The 25621-nt window shown below is 37.9% G+C and overlaps 1 protein-coding gene across 1 annotated transcript in view; it reads right to left on the bottom strand.

Annotated features, from left to right (window-relative positions):
- The window catches only part of cnksr2a (connector enhancer of kinase suppressor of Ras 2a), an 85944-nt gene that overhangs the window by 34905 nt on the left and 25418 nt on the right, over positions 1-25621 (bottom strand). Inside the window, exons 2-8 of the mRNA XM_085417829.1 lie at positions 21689-21852; positions 20103-20305; positions 7593-7680; positions 7144-7185; positions 3396-3515; positions 980-1039; positions 636-704 (exon numbers count right to left, since the gene is read on the bottom strand). Coding sequence (XP_085273955.1) covers positions 636-704; positions 980-1039; positions 3396-3515; positions 7144-7185; positions 7593-7680; positions 20103-20305; positions 21689-21852 — 746 coding nt within the window. The remainder of the gene's footprint in view (positions 1-635; positions 705-979; positions 1040-3395; positions 3516-7143; positions 7186-7592; positions 7681-20102; positions 20306-21688; positions 21853-25621) is intronic.

Here is a 25621-nt window from a genome sequence, read left to right as displayed (position 1 = left end):
AAGTGCAATTATTCCAACAGGCTTTCATGAGCAACGTGCTGTCTGACCTTTGACCTATAACCTGACCTATGTTGAGCCAAGCTATGTACTCACTCAAGCTATGGCCTAGTATATTGTTGGGAAGTTTGAAGGCGATCCCGCTTTTCTTACTTTTCTTAAAATTTATTTCAAATCATGAAAGCGGTCTCTTTTCTTGAAATTTTTAGTGTTTAGTTTTGTTTTTTTTTTGGAACCATCTTAAAATTATATTATGTAGAGAACTACTTGCGCTAAATCTTTTTTAGGGTCATATTAGCAGCAGATGTAATGTCAATTTTGTCATACGACGTCATTCGCAAGAGTGTCAATGAAAAGCCTAAAAAAGCCACAGCACACAGACAAGAGAGGGGGGTGAAAACAGAGAAACAGTGGGGAGACTAGAATTTCAGTAAAATCAAAACAGCACCCAAATGTAATAATATCACAAGAACCAAAAGTTAGCATGACATCACAAAAAATCCAATTCTATTATTGTTTGAATGAGTTTTTGTATATACAAAGAATCAAATAAGATTTAATGGTTTACTGCGTAAACACAAAAAACTGGGTACTCAGTAAGAGAACACACACCCACAAACACACCAACAAAAACTCACCACGGTCTGATGATTGACTTGAATGACTTCATCTCCTGCATGGATCTTCTTACAGCGGTCAGCCGGAGACTACAGAGGCACAGGAGCCAGAGAAAGAGAAGGCAAACAGACAACTATGAATTGATCTATCGATCCATGGGCACTGCTGAGGTTTCTCAGCAAACCCTACTTAAATAAGCTGCAATAAAGCAACAAGGGAAAGTCTTCCAGAGTCACTGATATTCTGATGTTATAAATACAAATTTCAGATTTGCAGATAATCTGAACAATAACTGGTGTTTTAGGGGAAGTCTGCAGTTCACTAGGTCAATTTGTGAAAAGTGGGATATTAATAAACCTCTCACCCCTTCTGTAGTTCCTGTGATAACATGGAGTCCATCGTAGGTTGACTTTATGTACATTCCCTAATTGACAAAGGAATGGAGAAAAAATGTAAGTGCTCTATGATACTAGTAAATATTTGGAAATACACACTGATTTATGAGTTGTAAAATTAAAAACAGCTCTCACAGAAACAGAAAGTTTATTCTAGTTTTGTCCTGCTAAAAAAAAAAAAACCAAGCATCTGAGCCCAAACCAGATGGGAAGGTGTGTCGCAGCAGGATGCCGTAGTAGCCGTGGTGGATAAGAGCGTGTCCTTGAATTCTGAATTAATCTCCAACAGCGTTGCCAGCAAAGCTCCCCACACGCCTTCACTGCTACAACTCCATGCATCACAGTGGAAAACCATATGCAGATATTCTCCCTTTATGTGCCTCAAAAATATGAGACTATACTCCAGATTTCCACTCATATTATGTCCATTCTTTGTGTTTCCAGACCGAGCAGGAACACATAATGCACACCCACAGTATGTGTCTCTGCTTTCTTGCTGGGAATATGATACGAAGATCTATACTAGTAACTACACTTATGGTTCCCCTCAGTTATGGTTTCGTTCTAAGACTGAGATGTTTGAACCCGAGGAAGTATTGATGTGGGCAGTAATAAGGTGCCATTAACTAGTGATTTCTGAGGCTGGTAACTCTGAAGAACTTCCCCTTTTTTTCCTGGAGTGGTGCCAGTTGGATCATATTGTTTAACAATTTTTGTGACTTGAAACTTGCACTTTAAACTTTCAAAATTTCAAAACTTTCTGGTCTGACTGATCTTTATGTCTTAGAGTAAAGATTTTTACCCACTTTGAAGTTGAATATCACAAATTTAATGCATACCAACAGTACGTCTTCAGGCAGTAAATTATGATCTCATAAAGAAACAAAAGGTTTCACCTGTTAACTTCTGACGAGGTCTACTTGTGAAGTGAAAACTATTCCAGGTAAATAACTCATTAGGCTGGTTAAGATATTATCAATAATCTAAATTAAATCTGATTTATAGTTTGGTGATTTCTGTTATGTTCTACTCTAGAGGAAAATGTTAAAAATTTAAATAAAATAAACCAAAGCCAAAAGCCAAAGTTACCCCTTTGCTAGCCTACACTCCACTTAGTAGCCAACACACTGTGACCACTCGCAGCTGAGAGAAATCATTTTCTCCAAAGTGAACGGTTAAATTGTTAAACCTGAAAATAACAGGAAGGTGGAACAGCACTTTGACTGATCAATCATTAACACTCATTGATCTGCCAAAAAATTACTGATATGACTAGAAAATATGGTAACATGGAGACCTAACCTCCACATTATCTACAACTAGCATAAGATAAGCTAACAAGTTTTGTCATGCTAGCTAAGCTAACTGCAGGTTTGTAGTTTTTCAGTGACCATCACAGTCATGGCCAACAGTTTTGGCAATTACAAAAAATGTTTTTTGTCACATCAGTATTTATGGAGATTATTTGTTCTATATTTTTCTATGATGTAGTGCATATCATATACATTCAGTTCAACGTTTGTTAAAGACTTTTATATGCAAATAAACCAAACACACACAAAGAGCCAGTATTTACAGAGTTGACTCTTCTTCATAACTGTATCTGCTGTTCTCTGCAGCATACTGGATATTAGCTTCTGGACCAAATCCTGACTGATGATGAGCTATTCCAGCCTGATCAGTCCTCCAAGTTGGACTTTCTGGACTTCAGCTTGTACGCTCACTTTTTAAAGGCAAACTGTAGATTTTTGATTGAATTAAGATAAAAAAAAAAAATTCAATTTCATGATCTCTAAGCCACTTTGATGGAAAATGGACAGATCATTCCCAAATTGCCCCTGGAGAAGATGATCTTTAAGAATGTTTTCAGTATGGTGAATGAAAACATAGTTTGGAAACTGATGAAATGCTTAGGATTGTTCACTATATCACAGAAACATGTAAAAATATTGTAGCAAAAATGAAAAACTCAGTGTTGTATACCAAGCAGGTGTTAGTTTCAACTGAATCCAAAAGCATAAAATAGCTTGTTTAATTATTGAACTAGAAATGACTCATTTGTGGCTCTTTACTCTCAAGTATGATAGAAGGTCTGTCATGCATGCAAGCATATGTGTTATATCAAATCAATTAATATTTTGAGTAGTTCATAGTAATTGCGCTTTTTTTTTTCAAAAATTAAACAAAATTCTGTTTTACTGTGTATATTATTTCTACAAAAAAAGAAAAAGAAAGAAAAGAAAAGAAAACAATGCTTGTATTTCTTCTTTGTCTGAGCATACAAAGGCCGGACACAGTATGACTTAACACAATAAGATTCACACATTGCATGAATAAACAGAAGGGTGGGTCTTGGGCTGTTAAACCCAGACAAACAGTGATTACCAGGCCTTCAGAGGGCTTGATGTTGGTGAGGTGAACCAGCTCAAGGTGGGCTGACTGCGAAACCAGCGGGTCCGATGACACACACACAATGTGCTCGCACACCTCCGACAGAGTCTTACACTACAGAAAAGGAGGATAGAACAGGGACAAACAGGGCTTTTATTTAGACAACAAAGAACAAGCCATGTCTTCTAGCTGTCAAAATTAGACTATATTTCTAAGAAACCTCTTAGCCTTGTGCCTCAGCAGCTTCTCCTGCTGTTGCTTTTTCTATTGTAACTTTACCCAGGAAAAGAAACAGGTGGATATTTTTGCAGATTTGCTCTAAACCAAGTGAGAATGATTTGTTGCATATGCATTTTCTTTTCCTATTTACTTATTTACATTATATAGCTTATTTTCTTTCTGTTTTGTGAAAATTGGACAAAACTTTGAGCAATGCAGGCACAAAAAGACCAAGAGCCATGATTTCTCTGTTCATGCGCTTGCCTGCTTGCAGAAGATAAGTAAGCCTAAAAAAAGAGGCTTATTTATTTTACCCCCGTGCAATACGTCCCTGCAGTGCTCCAGTGGCCTTCTGATTTTGAGTCTGATTAAGGTTTGATTTTGGGCAAAGAGCCACTACAAGGTTGGTTCACATTAATCACAAAGATAGCTTTGGCTTTACTTTCTAGATATCTGTGAAATAATTGTCTCCAACCAAATATAATGGGGATTATTTTGCTGCCCACGACACTGAAAAATTGCATCTTAACAAACTTTAAGAGCAACATTTTTTTCCTGGCAGACACAATGAGACTCCATTGAAAATGTTGTCAATAGTTTCAGACATGATTTCCCTAAAAAAAGAAAGTAGCTGGAAGAAAAAGCGCTGAGCGGATGTTTTGGATAATATCTGGCAGAGACTGCCAAACATTTTCACGAACATTTATAAAAGAAACCACAGACGGTGAACTCTTGGTAGGCATCATATTATGGATTTTCACTCCCCAAGAATCTGATCTGTAAAAAAACGAGTGTCCATCTTATACTTTGTGTTTCATTTTGCTGCATTAATCTAACTGAGGGCAGCCATGCTGGCAGCAGAGTACTCTTGACTATGTCTAAATGAATCAGACTCATCGGTCTTCCTCACAGCCGAAATGTCAATTTGTCATAACAGGGAAAGCCCGGGTGAAACTAATAGCATTAACAATGGCTCTGTTCCAGCAATTAGTGAAGCAGAGTTTGACAAATCAGAAGTGTGCTGTGAAAAGGGTCAATTAAACTTTAGCTGCCATCCAATCTTGGGACATGCTGATCTACAGTAATTGGGCTGCTTTGCAGATACTAAATGCTGCTAACATTTTCAAATGTAATTAATGTATTTTTTAAACATCTGAGCAAGGCAAACAAAATTTTAGAACCAAAGCCCAAGGTGGGACAAGTATACCCAACAGCAACTGCAAAGAAAGAAGAAAGTAATTTGGTAATGAAGCAGTAAAACTTTAACAGTAGGTGAATTACATGATTCCCACAGGCACTGATTCTTCAAGGTGCTGGAAACATCTGCAGAGACTTGAATGTCCTCACAAAGATACACTACCATCACCGGTCTGAACCACTGATACAAGACAGAATTAATCCATACTTTGATTATGTTCATGCCAAATTATGACCCTAACATTCGAATGCTGCAGCATAATCAAGACTCATCAGGTCAGGCAACATCTGTTGCCCATACTCTCATTTGTACTCAGTGAGCATACAGCTGGCTTTGGCTGAGGTGGTAGAATGGGTTGTTTGCCAATCAAAAGGTCAGTGGATTGATCCTGAACTTCTCCACTACATGGGCAGGATACTGAACCATGATTTGGCCCCAATCCATGTAGGTGTGGTGTGTGTATAATAGCTGTATAATAACTACATGAATAAGGAGTTATAAATGTACCTAATATGAGTATGTGTTTAGAGTTTGAAAAGAAGATTCTTAACATCTAAATTCAAAAGATAAGGAATTTCTGAATTTCAGTCATATCATGATGAGAACTGACTGCAAATCTCTAATACTGTAGTTAAATTCAGTATCAACATCAGAACAATCAATTGAGCTCATTCAGAGTATTAGATTCAGAAAGAGTAGATCATTTAAATTTCTCTAATTATGTGACTCCAAAGCTCACAGTATATTTACAGTTGGACTTGAGTCAGAACAGTGTTATTTTCATTCTGCCAGTGTCGTGTAAATGCAGTATTAAGGATGAAGCTGAAGCCAGGAGGCAGCTGGCAGCTTGACTGAACTAAAGCTCAACTAAGCCTTGTTCTTCCCATAAAAATACAACAAGCTGTACTTCTGAAACATACGAATCAACTTTAAATAACAAAACATTAAATTGCTTTAAATTAAACAGGAGATATTTTTTTCTTCCATTACATTTTTTTTGTTACTATTTTAGTCACTTCAAGTCTTCAGTTTTTCATTTTACATATTTTACATGTTGGGGAAAACAATATATTAAGATTCTTGTAAGAACTATTAGTTAAGATTATTTAACATAGCATTGTGCAAAAATACAGGACCTGTTTGAGGCTTGGTTTTACTCTCAAATTTAGAATTTTAAATGAGAGTCGGTACAAAAGTTATGCACGTAGCTGTGATGGTCAAACTTTGGATAAAATGACTGAATATGAATTAATGTCAATAAATATCTTCACCAAAATATGTGTATGTGTGCCCCTCCCTCTACATCCGCCGCTGCAGGAGAAATTCTGGTAATATAACTGTGTTCAGCTAAAGTAATGGGAACCACTAATCTAACCATCCTCAGATTTAGCAGTGCACCAATTCATGTCCGTAAAATATACCCAAAAAGTAGGAAGTAGATTGGAAAGACAGTTTTTGAAATGAGAGGAGGGACATACAAACCAAAATGCAAATATTTAGGTGTTTTTAATTATGTTTTGCCGGTTGTCTGCCTGGATTAGTTCACAAGTTATGCTTCATTACCTAAATTCTTAGAGTATAGCAGTAGTCATTTAAAATGTATTTGTGTAGGAGCGTTTCCTGGAGTCAACACACGTGAACCTGATGGGAAAAAATGACATGCAATGAAAATGACATGCAATGAAAAAACTATATAACAGTCTCTGGAAGCCACATTAGCCAGTTGAGGGCTAGATTCAAACTCGCACCAAAAATGTAAGCTGTTCAAGTGTGCTCTTGGTTTTATTGAGCAGTAGATGTATAAAAAGAGGTTTACAAATGGGCACTTTCTTTTAAACAGTAGGTTTAAATGAAATTTTAGCAATCAAAACCTAGATAAAGCTTTCTACGGCAATGGAGTGTTTTTTAGGTTAAACATGACCATTGTCATAAGACTAAAGGAGCTTTAACTTTAAAAGCTCCTTAATCACTACTTTAAGAGTAGTGCCTTAAATATGGAAAAAGGAACTTTGTTATGTAGGTATCCTGTGGCCGACAGTCACACAGGAGGTTACTGTTTCAACATTTTACAGAGATTCACTAGCAGTTTCCTACTGTTTCAAGTCTTTACACTTGGCTAAGCTGAGAGTCCAGGCTATAGCTCCATAAAAGAAAAAAAAGTGATGTTGCTGATTGTCTCTGGCAGGGAGTTTAAGCTTCTGTGTTTGTGTGTGTGTTTTATCAGCAGTTATGAGGGGGATGTGGAAAGAAAAAAAAAGAAAAACAGGATGCTGCCCATCAACACAAAGCAAATAAGCGACAGCTGGCTGAGGAAGCAGGACTCACCACATGAAGGATTTTGTTCTCCGTCTCAAACACCGTACAGTCCTACGGGACGAGAGAAATTTAATGTAGCGCAAGCAGTACATCCTGTCTTGCAAACACTCACCATCTCATGCTGCACATGCTGCTACACTACCTACGTATACAGTCTAGGGCTCACATTACTGTACCCCTACCCTTGACAGATAAAAACACGCCCACACAAACAGACACACTTATCTTTTATTTATATACACACACCAGTCATACATAAGACAGACTGTAAAGGACATAAATAGCAAAGAATTGACTCTCGCTCAAGGATGCAGAGGCTGAGGCTGCTGCATCACACCCACACAGACACACCGCTCTTTGGGGATATGGCACAGCAGCTACCCTCTGCCGCACACTTCAAGTGGCGGGGAATAAGAGCTATAAGCCTTCAAAACACACACACAAACAATTCCACACACCTGCTGTACAATGGTGGTGAGCTCCAGGCAGAGCTGAATGACATTATTTCGGGTTACTGAGTAGTCTGCCACTGCAGCAAAGGGAGACCTGGGGGGAAAGATAACACAGCAGTATGTCTTATAATGTTCCTGCAGCATTAGATGATGTGCAGAGGAGATGGACAGGAGCATTGTTACGGGGAGGGGAGGGAGACACGCCACAAACTAGACTCAAACACAGACACGCATGTAAGAATCCCTTTAATTAGTGAGAGAGAGGGAGTTGCTTTAAAACACAATGGTAAATGAATCTGTGCACTCGGTGAACATAAAGCACAACCAAAAATCTGTGAGGCTCGAGCTGCCGCTAATCGCAGTTATTTTCATTATTGACTAATCACTCAATTATTTTTTTTTTTTTTAAATGTAACTGGAAGTTGTTTGGTCTGTTAACCATCAGTAAATAATAAAATCTATAATTACAAGAGCCTACAATGATGTTGTCAACTAGTTTATTGACTCGAAAGTCCTCATAATTTGGCCTTTTTGTCTTTAAATTGACTAATTAATTAACAATGTCATCTATAATGGGGGGGGGGGGGGGGGGGGGGGACAATAATTATTTTGGATTTTGGCCGACTGCAGTATTATTATGATTTATTACTATGAATAAATGCAATGGATAAAAAAAAAGGTGTAAAAGCAAAACAAACAAACAAACAAAACAAAAAAACACTGGGCACTATTCAGGCTCATGTGCAACCCTATGCTCTAATGCACATGCTGTTACATGAAACTGGCAAGACAAGAGACAGGAAATTGTTTTACATTGGAAAAAATATTTTGCAAAGTGGGAAACTAACAACAGTTTTTAAGATCAAAATATATGTAGTGTTATGTTTAATATGTAAAATTAAAAGTAATCAAATGACCCTTTTTAAGAATGGTAGAATCGCATACATTATATTTTTTTAAACACAATTGATTACTTGGTATCAATACATTTGCCATACAATCAGAAGCTGAACAACCAAAACTGGCACACAGGTAGATTTTATGTCCCTGAAGGTTCTTTATCTTTATCTCATAGCAACCACCTACCAATGGGCTAAAATGACCTATTTTATGTACTTTTACTAATTTATATGTTTATCATTTTCATTTCATGAAAACTACATATAATTATAATGCCTTGCCTTAAAACTTGAATATCTTGATAAATTAGGACATCACCTAACAGTGGACTATAATGGAATCAATATAGTAGAGTGGAACACAAGTATTGCAGGAGACCCACAAAAATGTGCTAATTTTTATGCAGTCAACCTCATGTTAATCTTGTATTTATTTATATACACAAGATCTAATTAAAAATGTTTTTTTTTTTAAAAAAAAAAAAAAAGCTTCAAAGTAAATTGGAATACAAAGTACAATGTTTACATCTAAAATGTAGTGGGAGAAAAAGTACCCTGGGGCTGGTGCCACCCCGTGCCCCCACTCTGTACATACCTGTTAACTTTACGACAATGAAAGTAGTTATTACCTTACAAATTTGTAAGGAGAGTATGTTGTTTTTCCTTTTTGTTGTGTTTGTTTGGAGCAAATAAGGAAAAAGAAGAACAAAAAGAAGAGTTTTGTTGTGATGTGGTGGCTTCATCTTTGGTACAGGCTCACAACTGTACTCACAACTTTTCCACTTTATTGATTATTCTTCAAAGGTGAATTGATTGTTTTGTTTGTTGAATATCAGAAATGGTAAGATACACTGACCACATGTTGCCATCTGTCTCGGAGTGGTTTTCAAATCTTAATAAGCCAGTCCTCATTTCCCTGCCTCAGTCTCCATCTCTTCGTTACTGAACAAATCAAAATCAGCACCAGTCCTTTCTTCTTGTTGGCAGCCAGTAGGCTTGTATGTGTCCTGGCTTGTTAGATAGTGGTACAGCTTGAAGGCTTGCTGGTAATTAAATCCACCAGATCTAAAACCAAATCGTTTTGCCAGGACAAGCAGCAGAGAAAAGTGGCAAAGTATCATATTTATGAAGCTCAAAACAGAATGTCTGTTTTTTTGGCTCAATTAACCCATTACCAATTGGCAATTGGCAATTACTGACTTTCTGCAGCACGACAAATATCAATGCTCCATCACTTTATAGCATTAAAAAAAATAAAAATCATCAAATCTATATTTAAAAAGCCAAATTGTTTATGCAACTACTATCTTGTTATCTTGTATGTAATTCACTACTACTGTCAGAAGGAAAGGGTTATGCACTGTTAAGCTGTTATAACGATGATGATATAGAGGAGCTTTGGGAGTCTAGACTTGTTTAATTTATATTTATAAAGATCAATTTTGGTGGTGCAGAGGTTTTAAGAAGTTGAAAACTGGAGCCATAAAGAGTTAATTTGTGGTTAGCTTCCTTAGAGGACTTACAAACACTGGTTTGGAAAACCATAAATAGATGTCTGGACTGAACGCTGGATAGGTGACATGGCAGAACATGTGGGGGTGGATTGTTGAAGCAGAGCTGAAGACTCCTCCACTGTCCACTGGCCTGCACATACTCTTGGCTTTTTAGATGGACATAACAAATTAGTTGCCATCTTGGTGTTTGAAACTAGACATGACGATCAAGTGGCATATCTGACCAAAACTGAGGGATGTTGCAGTTTCATAGTAAAACATGCCCTACTTTCTCATCTATTTCACTCTACATGAAACCCTAATTTACAGAATAAATGAGTTGCAACCAGAGGAGTCACCCTCTGTTAAAGAACAATGCAGAATGAAGGCACTCCTGCATTGGTTTCACTTTGCAGAAGCTCTGTCATTTGGATGCAATCTATGCTCAAACCTCATACTTAACTACAGCCATTAACCGAAACATACCCAATAATAAAAGAAAAGTTTAAGAACAGTAAAAAAAACAAAGAGTTTGTTATTTGAATATGAATATGTCTCTGCTGCGAGTATGCAATCCAAACCACTGCAGGTAGGTTTCAGGGGATTGAACAGTAATGCACTTTCTCTAAAGAAAGAGGACACAGCAGCAGTGGACAAAAGACAGAAAGTGCGTTAGTGAACCAGGTAAATAGGCCATCTTGTTCTGAGTGCACCAATTTACACACCTTATACTGACTATTTCTCATTTCAGCTCAGGTTTTAGAAATAAACAAACAAAAAAAGCACAATTTAGACATGGATGTTCTTTCTTTTTTTAATCTGGTTTCGGTCTGAAAGAAATAAATTGTGCGAGAGGAGCTATTAGGCCACTTTGGATTCATTAAGCTACTTTGCCACTGGCATTGTCAATTCCCAATGTCTCCCACATGTCTGTATGCTCGGTCATAGTTTCCACTAAAGTGTGCACACTCTGCTATCAAGTTTGTTTTTATAAAAAACTATTTTTTTTCCTGTGAGAGACGAGCTTCTAAAGCCCCTTTTTGTGCCAACACAATGTTTATAAATGGACCTCTTGTCACACTGAAGCATAATGGACTATTCAGGTATGGAGAAGGTGTTAATGATAAGGTACATGCTGCGGCTAATGGGGTGCTAATGACGGCACACACACACACATACACACACATACATACACATACACACACACACAGAGAGAGACGAATCCAAGGAGCGTACAGTACTATAAATGTTAGTGCACATTGATGACATATGGGTTGCACATACAACGTAATGAAGTGAATGGAAAGATGCACACTTCCTTCATTGTTCTAAAGACCCAGATTAAAATTCGGCCACAGCCTCTAGTGTATGATTTATCTGTGGTGTGTGTGATTTGGGTCATCAGTATTGAGGCTGAGTGCTATATATATATGCAGGACCTAAGGCTATGCAGACTGTTTGCTAACCACCAGGCCCCAGTCCTCAAACAACAGTTTTTACCCCAACTAGAGTCTATGATGATACTACAGTGTAGGGTACCTTGAGTTTATTAAAACCCCAAAGGTCCAAAAAGCAAACAAAAAAAGATAAATGAGGCAAAGCCACATGGCCCAAATATGTTTGCATTACATCCATAAATCTTTGCATGAAGACATCCCTCGTCCTTCTGAGGAATTCCAATGTTTTTAAGTTTTCTTTCATGTTTGAAAATCCAGTTACAACTGTCTATACATTAATAGCTACATTGTAAACACTTGGTACTAAGGTGTAGTACAGATAAAGATAAAAATGTGCAGCCTTTATTTGTAGTCCAACCTTCCAAACTTACTATTCTTAAAGTCTAACTCCGTCATATCTCAAAAGATAGACATTTTTAAACTCAGTTTAAATAGATCTTTCTAAGGATGCTGACCTCAGAGCTAGCTGCAAATAAATGTAAGTAATCAAAAAAACACACAAAAAAGGATGATGCTTTTGACTCCAGGATGCGCCTGAGAATCATCAGTTTTGAAAATAATCCAGTTATAGTTTTCTGGATCTGGATTCACTGCAAACTAGAACTGCTAGAAGCTAATTTGGCAAACTTTCAAAAGTGAAGTAAATATAGGGTAAACTAAAATGGACATCTCTATAGCTCATAGCTTGACAGACTGAATCTAGCATTCCTCCTGTTTATATCACCCAAAGCATTTTATACTCTTATCATTTATATTTCTACAAGAGTAACTTTCTTTTCTGTCTTCATTTCATTTCAGAAAGACGTTTCCCTTATTTTCCTCTATGAATTTGAATTTGTCACTTAACCTTCAATGTTTGATTGCACCTGTCTGTTTTTTTGAAGGATGATTTTATTTAGTATGCAGGCCATCTTTGAGTGGTTTTGTTTCCTTATGCTAAACCACACTAGGGAATACTCTGGTAGGAGACTGTGACACAACCAGAATTAACCAACAGATTGAAACTGCCATCTTGTTGCCTTTGAAATTATGATTTAGAAGACAGAAGCCAGCCATTCATAATAGTTGGCCCCCTTAAAGTGAATTTGGTGTTCATGATAAGACAGCAATTAGATGGAATTAGTTTAATTCAATTTTCAATTCACTTCAATTTTATTAATAGCACCAAATAACAACAATAGTCACCTTAAGACGATTTATATTGCAACATAAAGACCCTACAATAATACAGAGAACCCCAAAAATCAGAAAACCCCTATGAGCAATCGCTTGGCAACAGTGGGAAGGAAAAACTCCCTTTTAACAGGAAGAAACCTCCAACATACACAGGCTCAGAGAGGTGCGTAGATCTGCCAAAGCTGGTTGAGGGTGAAGGGAGGAAACTGAGTGTAAACTGAAACTAAATGTGTTCGAATTGGCAGTTACATGCAGTCTGTTTCCATCTACATCCACAGAAATTCACATTTATTACTTAGGTTCCAGAGTCTAGCCAGAACGTCATAGGTTTTAACAAATATTCAAAAATTCCTCTACAATGACACTGTTTATGGATCTGTTTTTACATAGAACTATAACCAAAATACAGTCAGATGGCAACCAACCAACTGAAACAAGTCCCCTATTCCACAGAGACGCATCACAGATGAGATGCGCTCACCGACTCAGCTGACTGAGATTGTTTGCAGTGTGTTTGCAATTAGTCTAGAAATCATATGGAAATAACTATTGAAGCCCTGTCAATCTGACTGAAAGAACTGGGCAACCAGCTGATCACTGCAACTATTGCAGAGAAATTCAATGCAACCACCAGATTTGCCTAGTCACAGTGAGGTTGCCATCCATATTTCACTGTAGTGTACGTTAACCACTAGTTTCGCCGAATGTGTATTCCCTAATTGGTTGCTGTGTCAAATATGTTGAAATGTGAAAATGACTGCAAAGAGATAATGCAAAGAGGTTTCTGGTGCTGTACCAAAAACTGTGACGCAGTGAAAGTGTGAGAAGCACAATGCAGATGAGGAGGTTTTTGGTGCAGCATCCTCTTTGAGACACAGTTCAGCCAAGGATCACCAACCGGTTGGATATTACATATTGTTTCCTTAGTGACGTGTGGATTTGCAGAGGTCACTGACCATTTCTAGGCCTGTGTGACAGAGGCATTAGCCTATGTAATGGGATGTAGTGCTTCTGGGATTTTTGCAAGTGAGTATTTTTTAAGTTAATCACTTCTACCCTTTGTGATTAATTGACTGTGAGCTTGTTGTAAGGTCACAGACCCCATCAGTAGCAAGGCGCTCCTATAGGTGACACTAATAACTCAAATAAAAGGCAATTTCTGGCCTTTCAGATATATAGTCTATATTAAATCCTAAACTGAGGATCCCTCTCTGCCATACTGCTATTGTTGTGTGTGACACAATGACTGCGTACCACAGAGGTGAGCAGTGTGATTTGTCTTAAAATGCCTCTGCTTGTCCATCTACAAAGCTAATGACTGTATTTTTTTTTGCTGCATGCTACATCATGCAACGTCATCATCATGTTTGTCCTCCAGAACTCAAGAGCCATAAATCTGCTAAGAAATCACAGAAATAAATGTGCTCCTTGTAACAAGACAGACCTTGCCTGACAATACGTGTGATTTGAAATTCTCTCCTATATCATAATAAATGTATAGGATTTTTTGATTGCACTATAAACATGACCTGCATATAGATTATTTGGCATGTATTTAACAGCTCCAACCCAGCAACACACCCCATACCTCTAAGTCTCCTTATTCACGAAACTGGTAAAAAAATAAATAAATAAATAAATACATTTGAAACACTCGAACTGATGCGGGTTTTTTTGTTTTTGCTTGTTTTTTTCAAATCTATCGGAAAATATTTCGCATTTAAAATGCAGTTTCCCGGGCCACGTTATTAATTCATAGGGAGGAGCTTTCAAATGTTCATTTAAAAGAAACCAAAATCGATCAAGTCAGGTAAAAATTATGCCTGGAAGGGGAAAGTAAACATATATGGAGTCTTCAGGGGCAGCAAAAAGATTGTGTGTACTCTACCCACGCTGTTATTTTATACATGAAAAGGTTGCAAAATGTCTTTTTAAGTCATTTTGGGAGAAGCTGCTGCACATTTGCAATCTGAGCGCTGAACCGCTGCTGCACTTTTCCTCCGTCCCCGAGAGGTCTAATAAGCAGCAATCAGAAGGAGATGAAAGTTCATTTTTAACACATTTTAAACCAATTTGCTTCTGTTGCGTACCTTATAAGATGAAACCATCCTGCCGTTACAAATTCAGGGCAGCTTTTAGCCTGATGTGCTCACCTTTTCCACATTGTTAGGATCCCCTAATGAATTCATTACTTTCAGTAACCAAAAAGGTCTGACTTCAGTAACAAAATAATCTTGTTCTGCTCACACATTTCTTCTCTCCTGACTGTAAAGATCAATTTTATAAGATGTTATTTCATCAAAATAAAGCTTTAGTGGGATCATATTGGTGTCATCAATTTCAAATCACTTGTGTTTCCTCACAAACCTGGAAAATGTTCTTTTGTCTTTTGTTGTATAATCTGCATGATAAAAACATCTTTAAAAAATGAGTTGTTGCACAGTATCTCACAACTGAAGAACAGAAAGCTCTGCTGAGTCTACCCCTATCTCAATGTCGCTTTGCCATTTTCAATTGCATCACTTTGCGTGGGCGACCGCGTGTGCACTTGCATAAGTGCGTGTCAGTGCGTGCCGAGGTGGGTGTTTGTCTGCGAGTGTGTGTTTTTACGAGGCCGTGGGCGTTTCTATGAGTCTGAGGCTCTATGCATTAATGTTTGTTTTGTGGCCTAGCTGGCTTGAGGACAGGTGTGGGTGCCTGGCATTTCAAGAACCGATGTCAAAGACCTTTAGTTGTGTAGCTTATGTGTGTGCTGTGCGCAGAAGATCGTGTCGAGTCATGAATAAATGAAGTGACAGACAACAGAAGAGAGTGAGGAGAGAAGCATGGTGAGAGCGAAAAACGTCTGAGATTATCCCTTTACAAAAAAAAAAAAAAAAAAAAACATATTTCACAAAAACGATGTCAACAACCAACATCTGCAGGAGGGAGCTTGTGTTTTGCAGATTGGTGCTTTCCTTGTACAAAACAGAGAAGTGAGAGAGGATTTGTTACTACAGTCACTATTTTAGTTTTTTCCTAAACATTTCTTTTAGATTAACTGATTTTTTGGATTTGTACATAAGGTCCCAAAATAAGGACAAATGGACACCAAGTTAAGTTTTCAGTTAAGGTTACATCACATATTACAGAAACTGAAATGCACTTCTTTGTCTTTCAGATTATGATTACACAAGTAGATCTCAGTATATTATAATATAATCACTTTTAATTTGGATGCTCATGGTTCACAGCACATGAAAATCTGAACTCCAGTATGCGAAATTATTTAAAAAATATTATTAAAAATACTGCTGGCAGCCAATGGTATCCCCTCATCCTTCATACCATACCATAGGTATACCATAGGTATGAATTTCAAATTCCCACATTGCCTTGTTCTTGTTATTGCATGCAGAAGATTTTCTGAAAACTTGACCTCTGACCTCTAACCTTGAGGTCAAGGTTACTGAGATTCAAACTGGCCCGAGATGTTTAGTAGATAGACCTATGGTATCAATTAAAAACTCCTAGGTGACGTTCTTCTTCAGTTATCTCATTCACAAACTTGGGTTTCCATATTGCTTGCCTGCCTACCCAGCAGGATGACAACAATACCTCAATCAACCTTATGACTGAGGGATAAAAAAGGATTTTTAATACTGAAATGAAAAGCATGATCATTTACACACTCAGCACTTGGTTAGGTTTTCATGAATTTCTGTATCAGTTTAGTTTGGCATGTAGTGGGTCAGCTTTTGACAGGTGTGCTCAAAGTCCATGTTGCTTCGAAAGTGGCCTTTAAGCTAATTTGAGTGGAGTCTTTCACATCTTCCTCCTGACAGTACCCATGGATTCTGTGTGAGGTCCAAGACAGATGACTTGGCTAGCAAATCATGCACAGTGATAACATGGTCAGAAAACCATTCTGTAGTAGATTTGGCAATGTGGTAGGGTGCTAAGTCATGCTAGAAAATAAAATCAGCATCTTCATTAAGGTTGAAAGCAAATGGCTGCATTGACTTTGGACCAACCACCACCAAGACCAGCACATGACATGGGACACCAGATCGGAGACATCTGAAAGATCACACTTTGCTTAAAAAAATTCGGATTCTGAGTTTCTTGACTCTTCCATCCAACCCTAGGACATTGATTTCCCAATGAGAAGCAAAGCTTATTTTCATTTTTAAAAAAGGACTTTGGACCACTAAGCAGCACTCCAGTTCTTTTTCTCCATATGCCACGATGCTTCTACTATTTTCTCTGGTTCAAGACTGGCTTGAAATTAAGAATGTGAAAGCTGTAGCTTTTTTTTCCTGAAGACGTGTGCTCGTGGTAACTCTTGATGCTCTGACTAAAGTTCTTGAATCCACTTTTCTCGACAGTCCTCTTGAGGGTGCAGCTATCCCTATTGATTACACATTTGTTTCTTACCACGCTTTTCTCTTCCGGTCAACTTTCCATTACCATGCTTTGATAGGCACTCTGTGAACAGCCAGCCTTTTCGGCAATGACCTTTTATGGTCATGGAGTTTTGCAACTGGGGTCAATTACTTTAATCAGCTGCTAAAATTCGACATGTTCGATTGTGCTTACTGGCATCGTGTCTTTTACAACAAAGTACCGTTGCATTTGTGTTATCAGTGTCTCTTCACTTTTTGTCACAAGGGATGGTGCTGGACAAACTGCCTTGGACTGTAAAGTGTTGCACTGTGCATATGGCACTGCTTAAGATGGTAAAAATGAGCCACGCTGCTACCCGTCTTTGTGGTAACATGTTTGCAACACCATTTGCAGTGTGTGCTACTTTGCTTCTTTGAAGGCCTTTAAAGAGGCTCTGATCCTTCTTTTCAAACAATGTCCTCATCTTTTGAGCCTTGGGCTGTGTCACTTGGTATTTCTTGTTTGACAGCAGGTTTTCATGAACATTTTTTGTTGTCGTGGTTCTGGGTCTTGGACCTGGTGTTTTTGTGTTTAGTTTGGAATTTTGTTACATCTTCATTGTTTTAGGCTTTGAGAATTTTTTTTATGTTCCTAGATTCTATTTATATATTTGCTCATTAGTTATTCTCATTCCCATATTGTTTTTCCAATGTATTATGAATACCTAGTTTAGTTTAGATAGGTTTAATAGTTCCCTTAGTGTTGCCCTACTGTCCTTAGTCACATCTCTGTATTTTTTTATGTTAGTATGCTCCATGTTAAGTCTGCCATGTCCCCATGTTTGTTTACCTTTTTTCCGTGTCAATCTTGTGTGTCTTAGTCTCAATATGTTTGTGCTTCCTGTTTTATTTTGATAGTCCCTTATCCCACATGCTTTATGTTCACTTTTGCTTCCCCTGTCTCATTATGTCTAATTTGGTCCAGCTGTGTTTCCCAGCTGTCTCAATCACCCTCCTGTTGTGTCAGTCTCCCTTTGTCCTTTGTCAGCACGTTCCCAGTGTTTCCCACTTCCTTGTATCTCGTTGTATTTTTCCAAGTTTAGTTAATGTAATTTAAAGTTTTCACTTCATTTTTGTATTTAATGCTTAGTCTTTTGTTTGTGGATTATCAGCCAAAGAACCACTCGCCTTTTGTTAAGATTATTCTGTCTCCAGACATCTGCATTTGGGTCCTCCACATCGGACTCAGTCTGCTCTTCCTGCAGACCTTGACAATTTTGTCAGTCATTCATTCCTAACGTACTTGTGTGTACGGCTTCAATAGAGCAAACATTAGCACATGTGCTGCTGCAGGCTGCTCCTCCTACGCTCTATGTCAACATAATCTGACATGGTTATAACTCTGTTTCCACCACATGACTGGTTTGGTGCTACTCTCATTATCAATTACCTTACTTTTCATCGGTCAAAACATGGATGGACAAGTTCTTTCGACTTTACATTTAACCCATCTTATATTTCTGTCAAGTAAAAGCTGTTTCACAATAATGATCTTTATTGTTTTATTGCCCAGACCTAGATACACAGTATTTATATTCACTCAAACATGATGAGAAATATTTGAATAGTCTGAGATACGAGATTCCTTTCATACAGCATCGTACAAACAGTGCAAATATTTCACATTGCATGTCATGGATGAGTTAATATTTAAGTTTAAATTTGTGAGTTAAATTACAAAATAAAATTTAAATTAACTCACGTGATATTCGGTCTTTTGAGACACAGAAGTAATGGTGGGAAAGTCATTCCCAGTATACCTTTCTAGCCTGAGGGTTATATGCATAACTGGTCCACTGTAATGTGAAACTGACATAAAAAATGTTTAAATAATTTATGAACACTCATAAATTGCTATTATTGTTTTGTTCATTTATTTATATTAACCCTACCTACAGACCCCAGAGGTACTTTTTTAATCATATGTGATTTAATTATATTACATTTCATGTATTTTTCCAAGTTTTCATCACTCTGTAAATCACTTTGTTCCCAGCTATTTTGAATCATTGCGTTCTCTTGTATTTTAATCAGTGTTTTATTATGTTTTAATACAAATGCATCTGCAGAAATCTTCTGAGACCCCAGTCAGAGCACCCAATTCTGCCTACACTGTAAAAAAAAATTCCATATTTAATGTTGTTATTTTGACATTTGTTTCAAAGTAATTTGATCAAATAATGTAGAACAAAGGCTGAGCAAACCCAAAATATCTAGTGACTGACCACTGAAGGCTTATTGACTTTCTTAACTTAAGTCAATACAGTATGTCATCTCATCAAAATATCACTGCAAAGCCTTCTGAGCTCTCTGGGTCCCGTTTTAATAAATGTAATAGACAAATTTATTGAGTTATGTTCATGGAGGGCCCTAATTAAAAGCATTGCACAGTATAAGTGCCTGCAGCATGTGGTGTTAATCGCCCTACATAAACACTGTTAATTTTTTCATCATGGACATATTGAACAATCCTAATTTGAACAGCCTTTATTATGACAGAAGATCGTACTCAGAACAAGTTTTCTATCTATTTTTGTGCTAATAAACAAATCCAAACCGAGACAGTAGCATCGGGGTGGTGTCTGATAACTTCAGTCTTGCAACAGGTGGTCTGGCCCGGATCTCAACATCACAGAGTCTGGGATCAGGCTCCATGATGGTGAGGATCAGACAGAAGACACTGAGACAGCCTAAACTCACAGAAGAGTCTCGGAAAAACATCACCTGCCAAGTGTACCGAGGAGAATTGGTCTTGTTGCAAAGACAAATATTGATTTGATTTAGGTTTCAAAGAGCTGCATGGCTTGGCTAAAATCTGAAGTTTGACGTAGTTCACATTTTTATCTCTCGCATGACTAGATCTGCTGTCATACAAGTGAATCATTGAATAACACAAACAGTCTGCAAGCATGGAAATCCTCAGATTTCGAGCATATACCCTATGGCACACCACAAAGGGTAAATCATAAAATCTGTTTGTACAACTAAAGCACCAACCTGCATCATCTCTCCTTTGGATAAACACACCGCGTCTGTGCGCAAAGACAAATTTAGAGAGTATATTCACCTGTCCAGCCAGGCCAGCAGGCTCTTGGCAGCGGTGATGAGGTCGACCACAGAGGTCAGCAGATCATTGGGGAGGCGCCGCGAGCTCCTGCTCTCTGATTGGCTGCTCCGACGCCGTCCGGAAATGAAGTTCTGCAGGTTCTTGGCTGAGGCGCCGAGCTTGTGAGCCAGAGTCCTGACGCTCTCTGTCTCCAGCCCTGAGTTCTAGATGTAAACAAAGATATAAACATGAACAGCGAACCTTCATGAATACAAATTATTTGTCAGCAGGTTTGCCAGCTTTTATTAAGATTTTGCTGCATATTGGTCAATTTTATTGTAAAAAAATAAGCTCCATTTTGTCTTTTATTGTCTTCCACGATGGAGGCGACTAAAATGATGGATATGAATGACTCACAATGACTAAAATGGTTGTTGGAATTATTCAGAGAACGCAGTCTGAGTGGGTGATGATGATGATTATCGTGACATTTATCTAGTTTTCCTGAGATTTCTTTTCTTTTTTGGAATAATTGTCTGAATGAATATGTGACCAGGCTGCTGGAAGCCATTTTCATCATCTGCTCTGCCCTCATGTTAAAATCTGCTTGTAGGAACTTTAATTCAGATTTATTGACTGGAGATGTCAGAGATGTGGAGCAAACAGCACACAACGCAGAGAAGACAAAAGCACTGCACAGAGAAGGGTGACAAGTTCAGTTCAGTCGAGAGTGCTACAAAAAGACTGTTGTTTTGCGCTGCGTTAAATTCGGTTTCACAGTATGGATCTACCCTTTAATGTGCATACATGGGAAGTCAGAAGCAGGGAGCGCAGCAGGAAGAACCTCACATAGCACAGAGCAGAGATTAATGACAACACATTCAGCACAGATTCAGTCAGATACAGTGAGAAAAGGAGGAGCTGGAGTGGAGGGCGGGCTGAAAACTAAAGCAGCTAAAATAGCCACACCCATCAATTGGGTGTGTAGAAGGGTATCAGTGGGCTGGCGCTGAGATGACATGGATAACTTAATGGTCTGGCTAAACTAACAGTTTGCCCAATTTACTATTTTGGTATTTGAGGAAATTATTTTTCTTCTTTTTAAGATGTACTTTTGCTAAACTGGTTTCATTGTGTTTCAGGTTTCATCTTCCTTATAATCTTATATCTAAAAACAATGCTAATCATCTTAAGTTGACTTTATTTTTGCTGTCCTCATTTGAATGACTTATTTGTAACTCATTTTTTATGATTCATATATTGCCGCCTTAGTTTCAGTGTTGCTTGCTTTGTACAGCTGATGTTGATGTTCTGCCAGATATTCCTTAAAAAAGGAGGTTGCTAACCCTGAATCAATTTTTTCTAATAAACATAAATTCATGTTTCTCAAGCCAAAAAAGTATTCATTGCATTAATTTCGAACTCCGAATGTTCAAAACGAGGCTATTTGTTTTTACTTTGAGATAGGGACAATTAGGAAATGCCAGGGTTTAACGGAGGACACTAACACATTACTGGCAGTGGCATACATTAAAGCTGCAGCTGTAGAGACTGCTAATGAGAGCTCAGCACTACAGTGAAGCACAAAGCAGAACACACAAACTCACCAGGGCACAGAGCAAGTCGACAGCCTCCAGAATGAGCTCCTGGTGTCCGATGCGAGAGACTCCCAGCTCCTCAAGTTCGGCGTGGCTAATCCTCAGCAGCCGCTCCCCACAAACACCTCCGCGCTCAAAGACACACACATACTGTTGCAAGCAGTCGTCCAGACCTGCAATAGACAAGCACATTATCAAGGTTGCTCGCAAGAGACACATTCACATTTGTTCCAAAACCTACTACTGGGATCACAACCTTCACCTTCAGCCTCTGGATTCCAATCAGTTTAAATGGTCAAAAAGGGACCCAAACAAGAAGAAGTGCTAAAGTTTTTAAACACCTGGGACTCTCCAGGAGCTTTTAGAACTGAAGATAAGAGCACCTTTCAGATAAGAGGTCTTCTTGAAGAATCTAAAAAGAAGTACAGGTGCCTTCAACACAAGCGCTTCAGACAACTTAAGACCTACTTTTATGGGTTCGAATAGCTTCCTAATTATTGGCATGAATTTAGCTGTAATACATTTTAGAGTGATGGGATAAAAATAATGCAAACACATTTATATACACCTATTCTTCATAACTGAATTAATATTACATGTAAAATTAAATGTGCATGTTTTTAACCCCCATCTAGAGAGTTTTGGCTTGAATCACAATTTCAGAGATAATGGATACAGAGATGTCTGCCTTCTCTTAAAAATAATGGAGTCAAAAAAGCACTTTGTCAAAGTGCCAAGAAAAAATAAATCAATTAAAAGATGATATTTGAAAAATGTCACTTTTATTCTAAAGAAATTAATAAATAATTTAAAAAAAACATTCACTTTGATGTGACAAGATTCACAGGAACTTTTATCCTTCTGCCAAATCACACGCATCAGAAGAAAGCGTGCCTCTCCCTGTGCTTGTCAGATGGCAGGATGGCTTCCCCCTCTCAGCTGTAATGCTAGCTAGCTGCATGCTCCTGATATACTTAGAGGAGGGCTACCTGCACCAACAGTTTAAATATCTGTTTAATTGTGGGTGTGAACTGTCCCTTTAAGTCAGTTCTGTATGTTTTTAAATGATAAAATTTATTTGTTCAACATAAAAATGTATTCCGCTTTTTACTTCATACTATATTTCATAATCTTTAATCTATTTTAGTAGCTTCATTTAGTTTCCATTCTTTACAATAGCATTTTAAACATGTATCTTACTATATTTCATTTAATCTCTGTGTGTGTGGCCATGAACTCATCGTACACAAGCAGGAGCTGAAAAAACAAACTTGACATCCCATATTGTGATACCATATGACGCCTAGCAACCACGTACCATCACTTAAATTGACCCATTAGTAGGTTTTATGCACAATAAAATGATAAAATATATATATTATAATTTATGCAGTTTTAAAGTATGAATGACATTTCATTTGTATCAACAAAACTTCAATTATGCATGATATCTCATGATGTTATCTTGTTGCCTAGTGACCAAACAATAGTGCCCTTATCATATACCGCGTATGGGTATCATATACCCATACGCGGTATATGATAAGGGCTTTTATTATGAAAGGAAGGGACAAAGGGTGGTCGCACATGCGTCAGCATTCTGTAATTACCAGGCAGGGGTAGCATTGTGTTGTTAGTATTTAGCTCATCACCTTACAAAGTAATTGTAGGTTTTGCACCAAACACCTAAATGTGTCAGAGCAAATGTCACTTTATACTTTTTAAATATTTATTTTATTTTTAAATAAAAAATAAAATGCTGTAATGTGCAGAATTATTTGGCATTATCGTTACAGAAAATGAAGTCACATCCTGTCTTTATTTATTATTATTTCTTCCTCTCTATTGTCATACTGTGACTTTTCTGCTCACTCATTTCTACTGCTGGATACTGTCAGTAACCATAACTATAAAGAGCCTATAGATATATATAGTGATATGATTAAAGGCTATATTTATGGGAATTATGGGAGTACACAGAAGGTAGTTTGAAATTATTGGCTGTAGACTCTCAGGAAACTCTCATCCCAACGCTACCATCACTCTTCATGGCCTGCCGACAGCTCAGACACTCTTCAACACGTTTATTCCCCAATCAATAACCGCACACGTTCCCACTTAAAATTATAGGTTTTGGGCTGCACTCCAGAAGCCCTAAACAGCTTTCTTTGCCACACTATCAACGGTGGTTTCCTTCTTTAAAGTCTGTCAGTAGGGAGCACAGATTTCTTTTAGTCTGCACAGAAAAATGCAATGCCAGTTTTTCTACTGCTGCTTGTTCCATTTTGTTTGATATAACACAACAGCTGCTGTGTCATGTTTTTGAGACGTTTTAGCTTGTTCGCAGTTTTGTACATTTTGCCTGTTTTAAAACAAGTGCAGCAAAAGGTAAAGTAGGAGACAGAGCTTGGTTTAAGAGAGACGGGAGAGCCACAAAAGGCATTTTGGGACTCGGTTTGTGTATGTGTTAGTTTCAAAGCTGTTTTACTAAGAAATGAAAGGGAATGGAGAGGGAAATGAAAGAAAGAATGAAACTGTCTATTTGCCTCTCCACCTCAGTGCTAACAGGATATATGGAGGTGATTTTCTACTCTGAAATCTCTTAGATTCAGTGAGTTCTTTTCCACAAGTGAAAGGCCTGTTTTACATCTTCCTGAATCATTTCAAATGCAGTGGGGCAGCACGGCGGTGCAGTTTTTAGTTTCTGAGTTTGAAGCTCCTGCTTAGTTGGGTCCTTTTGGTGTGGAGCTACAGCCTATGTCGGTCTCCTCCGGGTTTCTTCCCAGTCTGAATGCATGCTTGTTAGGTTAATTGATGGTTCTAACTTGGCAATGGTTCTAGATGTGAGAACTGGAGACTTGTCTAAGGAATATCCCACCTTTCACCCTGTGTACCTGGGATAGAGTCCAGCATCCCCCTGTGATCCTAAGTTGGATAAGATGTTACAAAAAAATGATAAATTGTTGGATGTAAAGGCTTAATTTTTAACTGCAATGCAGTTCCAGACATTCAGTGTTTGGCATTATTTTCTATACAGTCTTAAATGTATCTGCTGTGAACATTAAAGCTAGATTATAGTAGAATTTGTCAAAGATATTTTTTACATACATCATCTACAAGTTAGAGCTGCAATATAATTCTGTGGAAAATGAAACCCTGGCTATATACTAGAACATCAGTACTGCCTGGGTAACTGTGGTTTTTTTGCCCTAACAGCTTTCTTTCTCTGAGTTTCACTTTGGCAGCTGTGACCCTTGATATTCAGGTTTTACAAAAATGAGGTGATTGTTAGCTGCAGGTCAATGAAAGAGTTGCTCTCAGAAGATTGGTGTGCATATTTGGCTTAGCACAGATTTTTAAACCAGACACAACCCTCCCATTTATCCAGGCTCATAACCAACAGGGGTTGCATGCTAGCGTGTGAACCAGTGACCTTTCGCTTGTGAGGTGAATGTTAGCAAAACACAACCCCAACCTCATGAACGGGGATCACCAGCTAGTGTACTCTCACTGCTAGTGCAGTCTCAAATTGGAGCGTTGCATGAGGAAGGATGTCTGGTGTAAAGTCAAACAATTCGATTATTAACTTCACAGGAAAATTGTAATTAAGTGAACAAGAAAAGTAACAACAGTCACGAGGTGGGAAAACTCAAAAATCGATGAATCATGTTACCTTGATATTTTGAGCGTTCTAAGCAGTAAAAATAGCAGGTTGGCTGTGTGTATCCTTTTCATGCAGCCTTTCCTCTGTTCATACAAACTGCATTTGTAGTCATGACAAATGACAGAAAGTAATCTAACAAGTATTTCATTTAAAGCACAGCGAAGCCTTTAATTAAGACTTTATACCTCTGATAACTCGCAGGTTTTAAACGTCTGCAATACTTTTCTTCCAAGACTGAAATGAAATTGAAACCGGTGAATGTCTGAGACTAGAGATGC

The sequence above is a fragment of the Rhamphochromis longiceps genome, linkage group LG9 (genome assembly GCF_057381845.1).
Source record: "Rhamphochromis longiceps isolate RC_006_pf linkage group LG9, R_longiceps_female_GT1.1, whole genome shotgun sequence".
Taxonomy (NCBI): domain Eukaryota; kingdom Metazoa; phylum Chordata; class Actinopteri; order Cichliformes; family Cichlidae; genus Rhamphochromis; species Rhamphochromis longiceps.
The sequence above is the reverse complement of the archived record's forward strand: the minus strand, read 5'-3'. Positions and strand labels throughout refer to the sequence as shown.